The following is a 17,914-nucleotide window of genomic DNA, read 5'->3' as shown; positions in this document are numbered from 1 at the left end:
TTGATTGTGAATTCGTAGTGGGTTTTCACGGGTAACACGGGCCCCCTCCAGGGCCCGGGACCCGGCACCAGGTGCCCAGTATCCCCGCCTTGTGCCGGGCCTGCCTTCATACACGCTGGGCTTGTCGATTTCCTTTGACAGTTTTGCAGTGGTGAATGCATAGCTGAAGTGCGCTCCACCTAGAATTGTATATAGCAAATGGGTAATTTTTATAGGAGGATTATAAATAAACAAGTGGTTAGAAATGAAAACAAAAGAATATGAACTATGCAAAACGATAATCCGGGTATCGGAACTTGGCTGATTTGAAAACGCCTTCAAATGCGGCGTGATATCTCACACATTCCGGAGAAGTTCAAATAGTTGTATCATTGCGCCTTAGAAATGCGACGGAAGATTACAATTGAAATAGCCTTCATGCGCGCTGGCCTTTTCGATTTCCGTTAGCATTTTTGCAGTCATGAATGCGCTTAAGTGCGCTTCAGCTAGAATTGTATTTAGCAAATGGGTGGTTTTTACAGGAGGATTATAATTAAACAAGTGGTTAGAAATGGAAACAAAATAATATGAACTATGCAAAACGATTATTCCGATAACGGAACTGAAGGAAAATCTTATTTTTCCGCCTATATCATATTATGTCGTTTATGAAGCCTTATGCATCGTTAAATGCAGAAAAAAGGTGCGCAACCATTCGGACTCAAAATAGGTAATTGGTTTGGTGGGAAAAATCTTAGATTTTCACCTGTCTCAAATTATTGACGTTTATACATGCATAGACGCTATTATGCTCGCATCGTTTAAAGCAGAAATCAAGCGCGCAACTATCCCAACTCCGGCGCATAATTCTGGCTCATCTGAAAAAAACACTTATGTGCATAGGGGAACTAATGGCACATACGTTGTTTTTAAACCGGGCCAGAATTTATTGTGCCAAATTGCAAAACGCAGTCCATTTAATGGCACACTGAGCCCATCTCAGAAGTTTCAAATAATTCCTTGAAATTTGTGTAATTATGAAATTTTTTAACTTTTATTTTGTAAAGTATCATGAAATTTTGCATCCCTTCCCCGCTCTCCCCTCCCCCCTCTTCCACTCTCGTCTTCCCTTCCCCCATCTACTGGATGTCTACAAAGTGCAACAAAGTGGGGTCAAGTATGATTTGTTTATATACCGAAGAAATAAGGCGTTTTTGCGACACACATCTGTAATCAATAAATATTAGAGAGAAAATATTATGTTCAGTACCTATGTGGGAAATAGCGTCAAATGCAAAAGCCATGTTTCTAATAGCGCATCTACGCAAGCGCGCTCTCGGTTGGTAACACTGAATATCAATTTGTAAACATGCAAGATGGCCTCCTATATCAGAATTCTAAATTTGCCCGATTGCCTGGCTTCCAAAATCTCGTTTTAGTTTTGCATCTGTTCCTCTCTCCAGTGATAAATAAAGCCCCGGATCGCATTTTCCTCGATATTTTACTCAATCGTCAATTTTTTTTTGAAGTTTCTAGCAATAGAGTAGCATCTCATTCGTGTGAATGTACGCTCGGGTAACTTAACGACTTTGTTTATATTTTGAAATGTGCCATCATGAATAAAGATGGTTTTTCAGGTTTGTGTGTTTATTATCTTTGTGTAATCTTAAGTTTAACTATTTTTTTAATGTTTCGGCACATTTTCCTTTAACCTGATTGGTTTGAAGAGTCACAGTTTTACATCACTCACCCTGCACCATAACTTTCCGGATAAACGGAGAGTGAGTTCTATCGATCATCCTCTCAACCAAAGCTCCTTCATCAGAAAATTGAGTTCATCTCTATGCAATTATTACATCAATTTTAATTGGATAGGGTACTCAATTCTTATCTTCATATGGAGATCTTGCGTTCCCCAATTTATGAATCGATCCAGGCAGTGTGAATTTTTGCAGTAGTTTAGGGAATGAATCATGCTGGAACCTAACTTTTACACTTTTATTGTTTCAATATTACGGCAGCTCAGTGCATGGTCTGTTCTGTCAGTCCAGCTAGGTTGCAACGAAACTTATTCCAAACTTTACTTTTTTATTTACATATTAAGCTGTAACAGCCCACATTCACACAATGTATCCAACAATTGTATTTATCTATGGTCGTTGTGAAAGATCCCTTCCGATTTACTGCCTTTCATTTTGATAATAGCACAGTAATTTTAATTTTTCTTTCAGTTCTTAGCGGCGCACCAACATCTGCAGATGCCTGCCTCAGTATTGTTCACAGTTTGATGTGTCACCGCAATGGATGGGAGACAGAAAGTTTTGCAAAACGAGCTATAGAAAGTTTGGTGAAGAAACTGAAGGTTCGTCTCATTTCTATTGTTCGTTCTATTGTTGAAGTGTTATTCTCTTCCACAAGTCAGCTGTAGCAAGGCATAGTCTTCATCATAGCACCTAATATCAAGATCAACTAAATTCAAGGCTGAGAGAATTATTGCCAAAGGCTTTTTTCCGAAGCGGACTTACTTCTGAATGCTGGTAGCAGGGATATCTTTGATTGTTGCCTCTTTAACCCATTTGCCTCACATGACCAGTTTACTTGTCAGCGGGCGCCTAGGACATTATCTCAGCTGACTAGTTAATTCGCGCCATTTTCGGCGTTCCGACGCTTGAGATGCCATCATCGGAAAAGTGAAAAAAACACTGCCAAAAAAATCGCATAGCAACGCCGATAGATGCTTTGAATTAACTCGTCAATTGATATATGTCCCACGCGCACGCTGACAATTATACTCGTCAAATGAGGCTAATGGGTTAATTATGAGTTACCATGAGTGCAAAGACAGAACATTTTGTTGGTGGAACTCCCAAACCTTGTATCTCGTTTGCAATGTTTAAAAATCTTCGCTCCCATTTTATTTCTTTCAAGTGGAACAAATCCATATCAATCCTTGCAGCTTTCACTGCATTTCCCTCGCACAGAAAAAAATATCGTAGAAGTTTCATAGAAGTGTCAAAAAATTGACGTTGAATAGTTTTACATTAAAAAAATAAAGTGCGACTGGAATTCTGCAATGTCGCAAACTGAGAAACGTGGTTTGGGAGTTTCAACGTTGATTTGTTGGTACAATCAGGGGGAGATGTGAAACCGGTTTGGCACTCTTTTCCTAGTGTTGCTCTGACAAGTTTCGGCAAATAAATTCAAATTTAAAAAAAAAGCATGAGCAGACCGCTTGATAGTGAGGGTGTTTCGCCTTTAATACTTCCTTTATCCCACTGCTTTTAAGAATGATAGGTTTGTGTGCAGGACATTGTGTCAAGTTTCATTTGTACTGTGCATAAAGCATTTGTCGTTAATTTTGCATTCTCTATCTCTTACTAGGAAAAACGGGATGAACTGGATAATCTCATCACTGCCATCACTACTAGTGGGCTGCACCCGAGCAAGTGCGTTACCATTCAAAGGACTCTCGATGGAAGGCTCCAGGTACTCAAAAAAAAATTAAATATTTAATTTCAATTTTTCTCTCTCCGAGATTCTGGCATTTCAATTTTTTTAACCTGTTCGACTCTACACCCGATTATACTTGGGCTCGGCTCGCCGACTTTCAAAGCCTACTCCTGAGTTTTCTCAGGTTCAGATCTCGCTGTGTCTTTTATGCGATTGCGTTGAGGTGGAGATCAATATGAAGGAAGGCATCTGGCGCTATCTGACAGAAATAATTTTGACTATAACTTAAATTAAATTCTGATAGAGTGTGTGCCAATTTGTTTATGTAAAGAGCCGAATTACCTGGATCTAACCCAATGTTGGAGCCAAATTCTCCGAAATAGGTTTAACCCCCTTTTTCATTAAAGTTGAATCTTGATTTGATCGGTCACTTTCTTCTTGAATCATTAGTTTTCAAATCTTTTATTCCTTTAAAAGTACATTCAATTTGAATATAGTCCCAAGCGGTATGAAAAAAGATTGTAAGTGTGGGGTTGTTTTGCATGATCTTCCATTCCTAACCTGGGTCATGGTGCACGCCATGGCTATCTTAACCTAGAGCTGAACAGCCTAAAGTGCAATTAGTTAGATCTTAGGAGAGGGCACGAGTTCCGATCATGGTGTGAAGGTAAATACACCTGCCTCAGGCACCCCTCAATAATTGGACCAGTAACAGCCACAAGTACTTCATCTTTGCACAGAAATAGTTTTAAATGAAAACCTGAAGTGCTTGTGTTGTAATTTGTAAGAGGGCTATGAAAATTTAAACGGTTTTGGATTGAGGGAAATACAGGAGAGTAACCTTCTAATTGAGGTGAGCAAAAAAGAAAACGAGCAAACCATCTTGTACTTAAAATTTTTTAAACTATAAGTAATTAGTTTGAATTGTCTTTTGAAGCAGTTTGGTCACCGAATAAGAGTGATTTTTAAGTGGCTAAAATGATTTATTAGTCAACCAATAATTTCATTTAGTCAACTTCGTTAGATTTTTTTTTAAAGAATCACTAAAACCCAAATCCCTTTTAATGAAAATTGAATGCGATCTTATCGATCAAATTCAAATGATGCAGTAACACTTATCTGTAATTCCAGGTGGCTGGGAGGAAAGGCTTTCCTCACGTGATTTATGCTCGGATATGGAGATGGCCAGATCTCCACAAAAATGAATTAAAGCACCTAAAATTTTGTCAGTACGCCTTTGATCTGAAATGTGATTCGGTTTGCGTCAATCCTTACCATTATGAACGCGTTGTCTCTCCAAGCATTGGTAAGACAGCTTATTATTTAATTATTTAATGTCCTCTGTTTTCCTTTCAAGGCGGGATTTACGTGAGAGAGGAACAAAGATCTATCTTCGTTATTATTAGAACGGTTAATGCTAATTATGGGGTGTTGAGTGTCTTTCTCAATGTATTCCTCCTTACCATTTGATCATATTCCTTTCACAATTTTCTTTTATAATATACATATACATATATATAACTTCCTCTTTTTTCATCCTAATCGATCTTTTTCGTTTTCTTTATTACTATGCGTAGTGACATGATTTTAATAATGTTTACACTCCTAAGAATTACTGATGCATCTCAAATAAACTTCTGCTCTGACAATCCTTGGTTTAATGAAATCCTAAATTCTTATACCGAATTGCTCAGATTATGGAACTTTTTTTCACCCACATCTACTCCATGATTACCTCAGTCTTGAAAGTTATAAATGTACATTTTCTGCATGTCTTAATTTCTAACTAACTGAGCAGAAAGTAATAAATGCCCAATTTTGTGATTGGTAGATTGCGGAAAGTGTAAAGTAAATAGAGAGCCAAAAGGCAATTTTTAAACGTGAGCAAAAGTGTAAATTGTTTTTTTGCTCATCATTTAAAAAAAGCAAGCTTGTTTTTTTTTAAAGTTGGACCCTACTCTGCCTATCAAATGAGGCTTCGGGCGAGGCAAAACTGCTTGATCGCAAGAAATTTGTTGATGTTCTGGAATTTGTTGTACCCCTTCAACTGATTTTAGATCGTTACGAGACGTGCACTTTAAATGTTTTCACAATTGGTGTTCCATTATTTCTCTACATTATTTTTCATTGAATGTAACTTTGTTTTCATTCCATCAGATATAGCAGGGTTAAGTCTTTACGGCAGCAATGCAGGGAGACTTAAAGATGAATACAGTGCAGGTTCAAGCACTCCTCCTGCCACAGTTGCTGTTGCATCAAACTCAATGGATATCGATGCTGATACTCCCACAATTAAACACCATCCAACAACTTCTGCCTCATACACGCAACAAGTTCAGCTCCCACCAGGTAACAAGGTTTCGCATTTATTTTAGTTTTTGCTGCCTAAAGTTTGATTGTAGATTAGATTTGTATTTTGTAAGTTCTAGATTCAATTTAGATGGCAGCATGAGACAGACTATCCAATAAAGTGGTATGTGTTAGGAAAGTCAACTGAATTTTTAGGAGAGAAAGCAAGAATCTTTGTTTCTACAGAGGGTGTTCAAAGACTAATGATAATTTCTGTTTTTGAGAGCTATCAAATTTCAGTTCATATGTATTTAAAGTTTTGGTCCTTTCTTGCAAAACAGGATCCAGTGAAGCTCTGCAGGTCAAATATTAACGGATTTTTACTGAATTTTGAAAGTGACATCAGTTCAATTTGACCCTCTAGGCTTTTTAGCTTTTTACTTGAAAGGAATAGGAGAAAGCAAAAATGTATCATTTGGAATGACAGGGATAAATGCTGATCAGCTCTGACAATCTTGGCAACAGTGCAAATCATAATTTTTGCCCTATTGCTTCGGTCACTGAACAAGATTTCTGAAGATTCTCACCGGTTCCTGACCTTAAGAAAAAGTCAAACCAGTGACTCAAGTTACTTCGATCTCAAAGGTTGTCTTCATGAATTCATATAGCTCGTGTTCAACATCTGATTTATACAATTTGACACTCCGTCAACAGTTTTCTCAGTAACGCTTGCCATCGGCTAAATAGATTTGTCACTTGGATGCTTTGTCACCAATTTGAGTTAGTCTGTACAAATTAGCTCTGATTTCTTCATTTTTTCCTTTTTGAAAAATAGCCTCTAATCCTGGAGGGTCAGAGTGAACATATCATTTCCAAAACTCTGTTAGTCATTATAAATAATGTCATAAACATCCTCGAGTCGTAAATTCGCTTCTTATCTGCTCGTTTATTATTTGCTTTTTGCTTTTCTGAAGGTTTTCGTTATTTTGCCCCTCTTTCTGAAAGATCTAGAAATTTTTCAATACTCAATCATTGCTAGGTACATATATTTGTACGGTAACATTCATGAAATTATCTCTTTCAATTTATGGATTGAGTTCGAAGAAAATTTAAAATCATCATTTTGATGCTTCAGGTAACTGAAAAATAAGAAAAAAAATGTTTGCTTCTTCAAGCAAAGTATAATTGCTGAAATAGGAGGATGTTTTAAGGAACTCTAATGATGAGCTAAATTTTGTCTGAGCCTATATTTATCGTTACACTATCACAGATGTTAGTACTGCCTGACCTTTTCAGATTTTGGGGAACTTAAACGGTGAGGCAAACAATAGGAAAGAAATAATGTCAATAATTATCATTTTTCATACATACTTATACCATTTACCATTAACTATTATCACTTTTATTTTTCATCATTGCATTCAAATACCTTTAAAGCTTACCATCATTCATTTTCTGTAGTTATCGTGAAAAAGAAAAGCAACTCTGAAAGATGAGATTAAATTATGATTATTTTTATGTGACTGTAGTCTTGTTGCAACTTTTTCTTTTTCATTTCGTATATGCCTCCGTGTGTTATGCTGTTTGCATGAGATTGTAGAAGTAATGAATGTTTAGGCCCAATTTTAGCGGAGCCTCCTGCGAAAGTGCCTACCCCTATGCCAAATTCGGCATTACCAGTACCATCCAATCCTGTTTCAATGGATCTTTGTCAGCGCACAACATGGCTACCTTCTCCTGTTTCTCATCATGTTCATAGTAAGCATTGTGATGTACTTCTTAGTAAGCTCTAGTACTCTCTCTAGTAAGCATTGTGATGTACTCCTTCTTTCACGCACAATGACACAAAAAAAACTGAAGACTTTGAATGACCCATGAATGTTGGGCTACCATTTTTTTTCGGCATAGGGAACAACGATCAAACAATTGAGTAAAAGCAGGTTAAATTTTATAATGTTTGCGTAAGTGAATCCCCATTGTAGTCAATAACTGAATGTAAATGCCTCAGTTTTTTAAAAGAATGAAAAGAAATCATAACATGCGAGAGCTTCAACCAAAGTTTAAGAAAATTTAACTTCAACTATGTTGTTGCGAAGGTGTTTTTGCTTCTCTAAACTCCCGTAAAAGAATGCAAGGCTTTTCCTATGCATTTTCTCCCTGATGGAAAGTTTCATCATAAATACTTCCTAATGTTGTATGGTTAAGCTGATCCTTTCATTTTATCCGGCTGGACTCAGATCGCTACAAGAGGTAAAATGAAATCACTTTTCATTTTTGAGCTTAGATTATTTTGAAAACTGAAATTGAACAATTTACGAAACCAAAGTAATTTTTTCAACAATCACTGTTGGAACTGATAAATTTTTTTATGGTAACAATGTGGGTCAATGGTAAGAGCATCTATCGAATGGAACATAACATTAGTTAAATTATGTAATCAAAGTTATCTGATGTTACTCCAAAGTGTGTTCAATCAGATACTGGATCTAGGTCAAAAAAAATTCTATTTACCGAAGAAAATTATTTTTTTTTTCCAAAGAAGGCCTACACACCCAAGACTTGGCTTGACCCTCCTTCTTCCTCTCGAAATGCCCGGTATGGCAAGCTCAAACCTCTTACTCCGTCGACTCTTAGCTAGCAATTATGTATGTTCTTCAGCAAGTAAAGGATCAACTTCCTGATCTTTATTTTTGCTATGGTGTGCTGTAATAAATTTTGCTAATCAGACAACAGGGAAAATAAATTATGCTGTAAAGTACCAAATTCTTTTTCCTTTAGCTTGTTTATGTTTTTGCATGTAGAGTACTCATTTCATTTTTAACTCGAAGGATGGATTGTTTTGGTCAACGAGAAAAACAACTAATAAAATTAATATAAAAATACAAAATTTTCTGCCGAGTCGAGAAATTGTTTTGAGAACTGCCGATGATTAAAACAGTTTGTCTGATGCAACTATTTTTCCTTTTTAAGTTTTTGTAAGCCAAAATGTTGTCAGTCTCATAATTTGTGTATTTTGTTGGAGCCTTATATCGATAGATTGTCATCAAATTAACCACAAATCTCATTTTTCAGGATCTAGTTCTTCAAGCACACAATCGAAATCTGCGCATGTTTCTCCTCAGCCGCAGTCCTCTACATCTTACTTTGGATCCGAAGTAGATTGTAAGTCTGTCTTATCTTTCATACTTATATCAAACCACTTAATGCTTTGCATTCTACATTTTATTCTCGAAACTCCTGAAACCTCAAAAAATGAGCCACCCTCTATCACATCAGCTTGAGTTAGGAATTGAGAATCAGCTTGTTCACAGAATTTGATCTGGAGTGACGATCATTTCAAGACTGCGTTTAAGAAGTAACGGAGGACATTAAAAAGTGGACCTTACAACAACCACAAAAAAGGTATTTTTTGACCAGCGCGTTAGGGTGTATCTTATTCTTGAGTTTTGCGAAATTGAAGTTTTTCTACCCCTGAAAAGTTTCTTTGTAGTCTCTAAATAAGCCTCCCAGAAGAAAAAACAAATTTAACCTGTGCCTCAAAGGGCCTCAATCCAAAATTCCAAAATTGTGGCAAGCAACATATCATTTCTGAAGAAAAATTGCGAGTTAAGGCCTAAAAAATGTTGTCGGTTTTGTCGCACCAAAAATCCACCCTAAAGAACTTTTTTTTCCAGTGAGGACTCAGCCACCAGCTCCAGGCCTTACAAATGGCATAGCAGCAAGTAACAGTGGTCCAAATCATCTGCCAGAGAAAAACGCAGACTTGCAGCAATCTAAAACACAACACAACACTCCACAGGGAACCTGGAGTGGCTCAAGTACTCTCACATATAGCGCCTCAGTACAACCTTCATTTTGTAAGTCAAATTTGTCTTTAATAATGGTCACTGGAAAGTAATATCCGAGGACAGTGTTCATAAATTTGGAAAGTAACAAGGAAAAAAAATCACTATAAAATGTGGCCTGAACTGTTTCACTGAGTACTTTTTAGTGCTAAGGTTGAGAAAAATAATATGGAAAAACTGTACTTATCGAAAAACAGAATCCTCCAAAAAACGGACTTCTTACCTAAAATTAGTGTGAAATGGAGAAAAAATACTTTCATTTATGGATTTAGGTATGTAAATAACGAGGAAAAAAGTTAAGACATGCCTAAGATTTTGATCACTTCTTCTGAAACCAAATTTTTTTCCGTTCAGTTTTATGAACAAGCCATTTGTTCAATGCTGCATGTATAAAACTCATATGGTGGTCTCACATTAAAAAAGAAGGATAAATGAGTGTTATTTATACAGTCTCCATCTCTATTGGAACTTCTAAGCTGCTTCATTTCTCTTAGACTTATCTAAGATTTTTTTTTTCTTCACGCAAATCACTGACTTAAATTCTTTCAGGGGCTCACTCAGATATTGCTGTTAGTGCTGGTGGTCTTTTATCTAGTCAACCTGCTCCTGAATACTGGTGTTCAGTTGCATATTTTGAGTTAGACGCTCAAGTAGGGGAAATGTTCAAGGTTCCTTCCTCATGCCCAAATGTAACTATCGATGGCTATGTTGATCCGTCAAGTAGTAATCGATTTTGCCTCGGAGCGCTCAGCAATGTACATCGAACTGAACAAAGTGAAAAAGCAAGGTAAGAGTTTCAAGCTTTGAACGAATAACAACTTTTATCAAATGGACTCAACAAAATTTGCATACAACTCTCAACCGACTTTTTATTAAAGCAAGCCTTAAAACTGCTTGGCTTAACTTACATGACTATCAGGTCTTTGATTGGTAAAATTTTTTATCAATCAGACATTAAGATTTCAGTCACACCAAATCATTTTAAAGTTATGATTCTCCTCTATTGGTGCATCGTTATCCTCTAATTCTACATTGATCCTCTAAACTTCAAAACCATATATTTCAGTTTCTGTGGTTGCTGAGTCTTTGTAATACCTGTTTTACTTTGTTGAAGGATGACTAACCGTCAATGTTGCTTGATTTTTTTTTTATTATTTATTTTTTCCCTCCGTCTCAAAAATGTAATGGAAATTTCGCACAAGAACGTCTAGTAATTTTCTATTCAGAATTGAGGGAGAAGCAGAAATATTGGAGCTTCAAACTGTTGTATAAAATGATGAGTACCCATACTATCACAGCGGATACATTGAATTGTGTCTCTCATTCAGCATTTTGCAGAGAGAATACATTGCAAGGTATTTTTAAATTTTTAATAAAATTCTCAACCAACTTATTCATGGAATTGGCTACTTTATTTGTGGAATCAAAGTGAAAGGTAAATTCATCCTCTCACAATTTGAAACTTCTTTTGTAAATTTTTAAAGTTTAATTTCAGTTTCCTCCTCTTCTCCATTTTGCAAACAAATTTTCATGAATCTCGAATTTCCTCAATGACAAGTGATGCATAATATTGGAATTTTTACAGGTTACACATCGGAAAAGGAGTTGAACTTGAAATTCGCGGCGAAGGGGATGTCTGGCTCAAATGTTTAAGTGACCACTCTGTGTTTGTTCAGTCATATTATTTAGACCGGGAAGCAGGCAGGGCTCCTGGTGATGCCGTCCATAAAATCTACCCCTCTGCTCACATCAAGGTATCGATATAAGGAGAGATGGCAACTAATTAAAAGTGTTCATCCTCTTATCATCACAGTGTTTAGCCTTTTTCTTTGTGCTAAGAGCAGCTTTATAATTATGTGCCAAGATGTGTCCTCTCATTTGCTCTTTCTTCAGATTTAGTCTTTGGCTCTCTGCTAAAAGATACTCTCTCAGGCGTTTTATGTTAATTTTGTAACCTGCTTTCAAAATCGTGATGGAAACCTCCATTTTCAAAGACAGAAACCCCTAATATCCTCTAAAGGAGGGGAGGGGGGGGGGGTTGGGATGGTGAAATCCTGATTCCTTGGAGTAGATTCCTCATTAGTTTCTGCAGTCGCAGACTTCGTCCGAAATAACCAAGAAAAAAGCTTGGTATGGGTTGTCTAATACCAAGCTCCTCTCAGACCAGTTTTTAATTTTTAAAAATTCGCAATTCAGGTTAAAGGCAGGTTGACTTTTACACGAAACTGTTTGTAAGCCGAAAAATCGATGTAGCTATACTTTAACAACTTAGTTTCACTGTTCACTTTTTTTTTAAGTAAAAAAAGTGTTAAAGTAGAGTCCCTCTACACTGAGAGTCAAGACAACCCCCCCTCATGGAGTCACAAAGGGGAATAAAGATTACACAAATTGATAGTTTTTTGTAATCTTTAATCGGCTCATTCTCAAATTCCTTTCTCCGTTCCTTCTCTCATTCGGTTTGTTCCATTCTAGATTATAATCGTTGCAATCGGCGAAAAGGTAATCTTTATTCCCGTTCGTGATACTGTGGAGGCCTAAAATACGGGTACCAATCAGAAATGGATTCACATTGTCTTGACTCCCAGTATAAAGGGATTCTACTTTAAAGTACATATTTGCATGATCTTCATAAAAAATGAACTGATCACTATAGATTGAACATGTGTACATCACAAGAAATGAACGCATTACACACTATGCATCTGACCTAATTTTTCATGGAATGTAACTTCTGTTTCAGGTATTCGATTTGCGACAATGCTTCAAACAAATGCAGCAACAGGCTGCAACTGCTCAAGCTGCAGCTGCTGCTCAAGCAGCGGCAGTGGCCGGTCATATTCCTGGACCCCATAGTGTGGGAGGCATAGCGCCAGCAATTAGTAAGCACTCATCTTTCTCTTTTGTTTTTTTAATGCCCTACTCCCATCAAAATAGTAGAAATATTGCTGCCTCTGCCATCCAATAAAGATGTTCTAATTGAGCTTGCACTAAAGATCTATGCACTAAGTTTCTGCATGAGTAGCGATTTTGCACGTTGGCATCACTGTTTTTTTATCCATTTAAATCCATTAAAAATATAAATTTTAGTGGAGGTGAGGCAGCTTGCCTCACCTGAAATTGAGGAAGTACGGTGTTGCCAACTGTAAAGACTCGCCACCGGTATGCACGGATAGAAATTTTTCTTGAAGCGTGTTAGTTGAATAGGAACAGGGTGGATCCAGATTCACATCAGGATTTTCCAGATTCTATCAGGATTTGAGGTCAATCAGGATTTAATCCCGATTTCATCAGGATTTGAGGAAAATCTCAGGATTTTAAAAAAGTTGGCTGTCCGCTTATTTTCCGTTAATTATTCGCCATCCGTCTGTTTATTTTTCTTCGCAAAAAATCAGGATTTGGAAAAATTATGGAAACAGGATTTAGCAGTAAAAAATCTGGAAAAATCAGAATTTCCTAAAATGAAAAAGAAACTAGACGCTCTGAGAAATCCTCTCTCTGAAAATTATTTCAATACTCAGGGACTGTTCACGCACTACACATGACATTTTTATTAACTTTTTGACCCCCCCCCCTCCCTTGTAAAGTACCCCTAAGATAACCCTCTTTCCAACCTCTCTAAGCTATGTTAGACTAGCCTAAAGTCCTCCCCCTTAATCTTCCAGGAAATAACAGGAGAAGTCTGAAATAAATCTGAAAAAAATTTATTTATTCAAATTTTTTTTCCCTTAAGTCGGAGGCTTACGCAACCCTAACAAGGAAAAATTCCCAAGCTGCCGCCTCTACTCGGGCCGAAATTTATTTTACAAGCTCTTTGGTTGAATTCATTCTGGCTTTTTTTTGTCTTTTCCAATGCGCTCTGAAAACCTAATAAAAAAATTCAGAAAAGTCCGGTTTTGAGCAGACGTCCGACACCTAGTCATACTGCGCCAGGAGGGTTAGGCAAGGAAAAGCAGCGCTAGAGCCTGTATGAACTAATGATCTTTAGTTTCAATACCCCTTCCCTGGCACTGAAAACTATTTAAAGAAGTCTTATAAAAGAATCCCTCAGGCTCTCTGGAACGTTTCGTGTTCGTGGAATTCGTTCCAGGGAAGAATCTCATTTGCAGTGAGATTTTGTTTGTGTGAGCGTTTGTGAAGTTTGGGAAAATATTGAGTTAGTCAATATGAATTCCATGATGGTCCTTGCACTCTTTGTGGAGATCTAAGACCAACCGAGAGATGAAGAAGGAGTGAAAGCAAATTGTGTGATAATGTTGTTCACTCGATCGTTCATGTTTCTATCTCTTGAATAATTTGTTTCATTATTAATCATGTTCAACTCTCACTTTAATCTCGGTTACACACTTTAGTTTTACTAATTTACCTCCCCGCACAAACTTGTCGCAGGCCCCAAGGAGATGGTAACTGGGGAAAATCCCAGAAGTTTCATTCCTGCAATTTGCACTCGAGAAAAATCCCATGAAAACGTCTTAGAGATAAGGCCTTATTTCAGATAAAAAAGAATGGAATTTAACTAATTTATCTCCGCAGGAAGTTCCTGCCAATCAATTTTTGAAGTTTCAACACGTCCATTTTTCTTCAGCTGTTCTAAGTAAAGGATACTATGTATTACACATCCAGTCGTTCAAGTTTTAGTTCTTGTTTTCTCTTTGAAGTAATCCTATTTTAGGAGGCTCAAACTCTTAACAACTGTTCCAGCATTAAAATTTGTTGTTTCCAGTATCATTATTTTTTTAGATTTTAACTAAGCATGTCTATCTTGTTGCAGGTTTAAGTGCAGCTGCTGGCATCGGTGTTGATGATCTGAGACGCTTGTGTATTTTACGTTTAAGTTTTGTTAAAGGATGGGGCCCTGATTACCCACGGCAGAGCATCAAAGAGACTCCATGTTGGATTGAGGTTTGTTTTATATATTGCCTTTTCAAGATATCGTAGATAGTTCAAAAGATAAGAATACATGTCAGTCATGAGCCATGTATAAATTATCAGGCAGTTTGTATCGACCAGAAAACTCTAGGCAGATTGTTATAAGCTGGCACAATATTCAAGAAAATGATTTAAAGTGAACAGTGAATGGAACAAGGAAAAGAAATGGTGTGCAGTATGTATTTTATTGGCATTTGAAAGATGATCGAAAGAAAAATGAAGAAAGAAAGACAAACTTAAGTGTCATAATTTCCAAGGGACCTATGTAAGTCTGTACCAGACAATTTTAATGGAGGAACTGTAGTAGAAGAGATAATTGTCAGCAGCATTTAAGAGAGGACCTTTGTCAGTATCAAAACCTTATAAAAATACCTCTTTAAAAATGCGCAACAACATAGATGTTAAATTCACAACACTGTCATCAAAGGGTACGATTTTGCCCAAATGATTTAAGACTTTAAGACTGAATGATTTAAGATGGAGGCTGAAAGCTGACTCCTTAAAGAGTTATACTAAAATTATAAAAAGTTGGCTTACATTCAACTGTAAAAACAATAATTAAATATTGAAAGAAAGGATATCAAATAGTTTTATACTTTCAAGTAATATTACTCACCTCTCACTTACAAAGATTTTTATTGATTTACTAAAGTTTTTTTATTGACACATCATCTTCTTATTAAACTTTTTTTTAGGTAATTAAAGTCTTTACTTTAAATGTCTCTGACGCCTTTAAGGTATTAAATGTTTGTTTTATTCAATATCTTTTTTATTCACAGGTTCACTTGCACCGGGCATTGCAATTACTTGATGAGGTGCTTCACACAATGCCAATTGATGGACCTCGTGCCAGCGAGTAATATGTTTTTGTCTATCTGAAAATTTGATTCAGCTTTCTCGGCCAAATTCTCATCCTGTCAACTTAAGTGTACATTTTTGTCTCTTGTCTGATGAATGTGTTTATTGTTGTGCTTTAATGTCGCGGTGAAGTGGGTAGTTTTCCTGTTAATTCACCCAGTTCGGACTATTTCTGTTTTCCTGATTGTTGTAACTTTTGAAGAAGTTTTTTCTCAGGTTGTTTTAGTATATTCAAACTCTCATAATGACAAAAGTTGAGTCATCTCATAGTTAGAATTTAATCTAAGTTTAGAAACTTGGTGCAGATGTATGTAGCGAAAACACATCTGACAGACTTGTTTTTACTTCAATTTCTATCCCAGAATCCCAGCTTTGGTATTATTTTCAAGTGACAAAGTAAGCTAGTAAATTTTATTCTTTATGCTATAAGATTTAGATTCCTGACCTTTCTTGGTTTTTTTTTTTTTTTTTTTTTTTTATCTGCACAAAATCTAGAAATATCTCATGATTCTTTCTAAATTTCCTACAAGGCAGAATACTACGGCCCTCATGATTAGTATCTGAAATTTCTTGTTTCGTTATTTTATCCATCTTTCAGTCTTTATACAAGTTTTTTCTTTTTTCTAATTTTTAATTTTTTTAATTTTCATTTCATAATGAAATTTTCTTTTAGCTGTGCTTTTGCTATTTTTAAAATTGTGTGTTTCACCATTTTCTAATCAGTGCAATGTCCGTACTATGATATTAAGATTGTTAAAATTATATGAAAATAGTTGAAAAAGCAGGTTGGAGGGGAATCAAGCAAGATTTCAAGTAGCGTAGTCAAAGTTAGCTTTAAGTGAGAGTGAGTGGTGAAGTATTTTGAAATATTGAGCATCTCAAAGTGTCACTCTTGTACCTATCTTTAATTGACATTGCAAGCTATTGCTCCAAGATTTTAACGAATCACTGAGAGGAACTTACCAACCTAGTAAGTAACAATGAAGTAAATTCAATGTAGCCTCTAAAACTTTTCTCAGTCTCAGGTTCAGTTTTAAAACTATGTTAAATCTTTTTTTGTGGTTTGACTTACTTTTACCAACAGACAATGACCTTTTTGATCTTCATTTTTCATTTTTTAATAATGATACGTTTCCAATATTTTATTCTTAAGCATGTTTGTCTCAGCAAGTTCAAAATAGCAGTGGCCATAAAATGGGCATTGTTCCTAGTTTTAATTGAATCTTTGCTGTAAATTATTTCTTGCCAAATTATACAAATTATTCTGTACCTGTCAAATGAATATTTTAAGAAATGTTTATGTCAGCAAGTGTAATTTTTGATAGATCCTGTCTTACTTTTTGTCGAAGAATGTTTCTTGCAAAAAATTATTTTTGGTAGAGTTATTTTCATAAAGGCAACGTTTAGTCATCAGAGGCTTTTTTAGAGCGTGGAAATTCCTACTCAGACCAGAGAAGTTCATTGTTGTCTGTAATTCTTCAAAAGAACTTTTCTGACCGCTGAAAATATTTCCACTAAATTGCCTCAACCACATCCGGAGTTATCTATTTTCTATTCGCATTGTTTGCCAAACACTACACTGATGGACACAATAGAAATTCGTTTCTTGGAATTTTACTGGGAAATCTAATTTTTAATGAGAGTGCAATTTTTCATACCTCTTGAAAGTTAGTCGCGACAACAAAACATATTTTGTACCCTTGCTGAAAGTACCTACTTTTTTATATTATTTTTAAGTTTTTAACCAAGCACAGTTGTACCTTCAAATGATGTTTTGATGAGTTGATTTGTATTGGATTGTGTAGTTGCAGTTGCCTTTTAAAATCGTCCTTTAGAGGTTATACTCCTCTCTTGAGGCTCGCTCTTGAACAAAGCTCAAAAAATCTGACTCAAGCTACATTGATGTCTCAAAATTTTTGAATAGTTTTAAAGACATCTTTGACTATTAAACTCAATATTTTTTATGGAATTTTGTATGTACTTTGTACTTAATAAAGTAGTTATCCATTTACCTGTTTTTTAGTTTCTTACCAACAGATCCCTGTTATTTATTCCATTTAACTATTTTTGATTGCTCCTCAGTGTGCATTTTAAATCTGACATGAAAGCTTTGGCTGTAACAGCTGGCAACTTTTCAGCACAGACTTTTTTCGAAAATAACCAGTTCTTGCTAGTGAGAATTAATACAAAGATGTATCTCCAAGAGTACTGCACAATGAAAATTAAAAAAATTATCCTTGGCCAAATCTAGGGTGGAATCTAAAATTTTTGACTGACTTCTAGGATTTAACAGAAAATCTACCATCTACATCAGTATGGTTATTGCTAGAATTAACATGTTGATTTCTGCCGCTCTTTGTATGTCAAGTGATCATGATAGTAAGTCAGAGATCCATCTTTTTGTATGAAAATGATAAAAATTGAAGTTGATTTTAGCTATGGATTTTTTGAGGATGTAGGTTTTGTACCTTTTTTTTTTAAAAAAAAAAAAGAGAGAAAAAAAAGTAGGCGGAACTAGAGCTTTGCAACCCCGATGTAACCAATGCTACTTGTTGAAATATAGGGCT

At 35.9% G+C, this 17,914-nt stretch overlaps 1 protein-coding gene across 3 annotated transcripts; it reads left to right on the top strand.

Annotated features, from left to right (window-relative positions):
* Nucleotides 1–1,338: 1,338 nt before the first annotated feature.
* LOC109041855 (mothers against decapentaplegic homolog 4) lies at nucleotides 1,339–17,358 on the top strand. Of its 3 annotated transcripts, none has more exons than XM_019058341.2 (13): nucleotides 1,339–1,616; nucleotides 2,211–2,341; nucleotides 3,361–3,465; nucleotides 4,561–4,735; nucleotides 5,587–5,778; nucleotides 7,348–7,476; nucleotides 8,791–8,880; nucleotides 9,393–9,575; nucleotides 10,113–10,350; nucleotides 11,149–11,317; nucleotides 12,304–12,442; nucleotides 14,332–14,462; nucleotides 15,269–17,358. In XM_019058341.2, the coding sequence occupies exons 1-13, from the start codon at nucleotides 1,595–1,597 to the stop codon at nucleotides 15,347–15,349; spliced, it is 1,785 nt and encodes a 594-aa protein (XP_018913886.1). In that variant the 5' UTR covers nucleotides 1,339–1,594; the 3' UTR covers nucleotides 15,350–17,358. The 3 variants fall into 3 exon arrangements, with proteins under 3 accessions (XP_018913886.1, XP_018913885.1, XP_018913887.1); XM_019058340.2 differs by having other exon boundaries at nucleotides 7,336–7,476; XM_019058342.2 differs by lacking the exon at nucleotides 7,348–7,476.
* The last annotated feature ends 556 nt before the right edge of the window (nucleotides 17,359–17,914 follow it).

This window comes from Bemisia tabaci, chromosome 2, assembly GCF_918797505.1.
Source record: "Bemisia tabaci chromosome 2, PGI_BMITA_v3".
In the NCBI taxonomy this organism is placed as follows: Eukaryota; Metazoa; Arthropoda; class Insecta; order Hemiptera; family Aleyrodidae; genus Bemisia; species Bemisia tabaci.
Note: the sequence above shows the minus strand (reverse complement) of the source record. Positions and strands in the feature narration are given on the sequence as shown.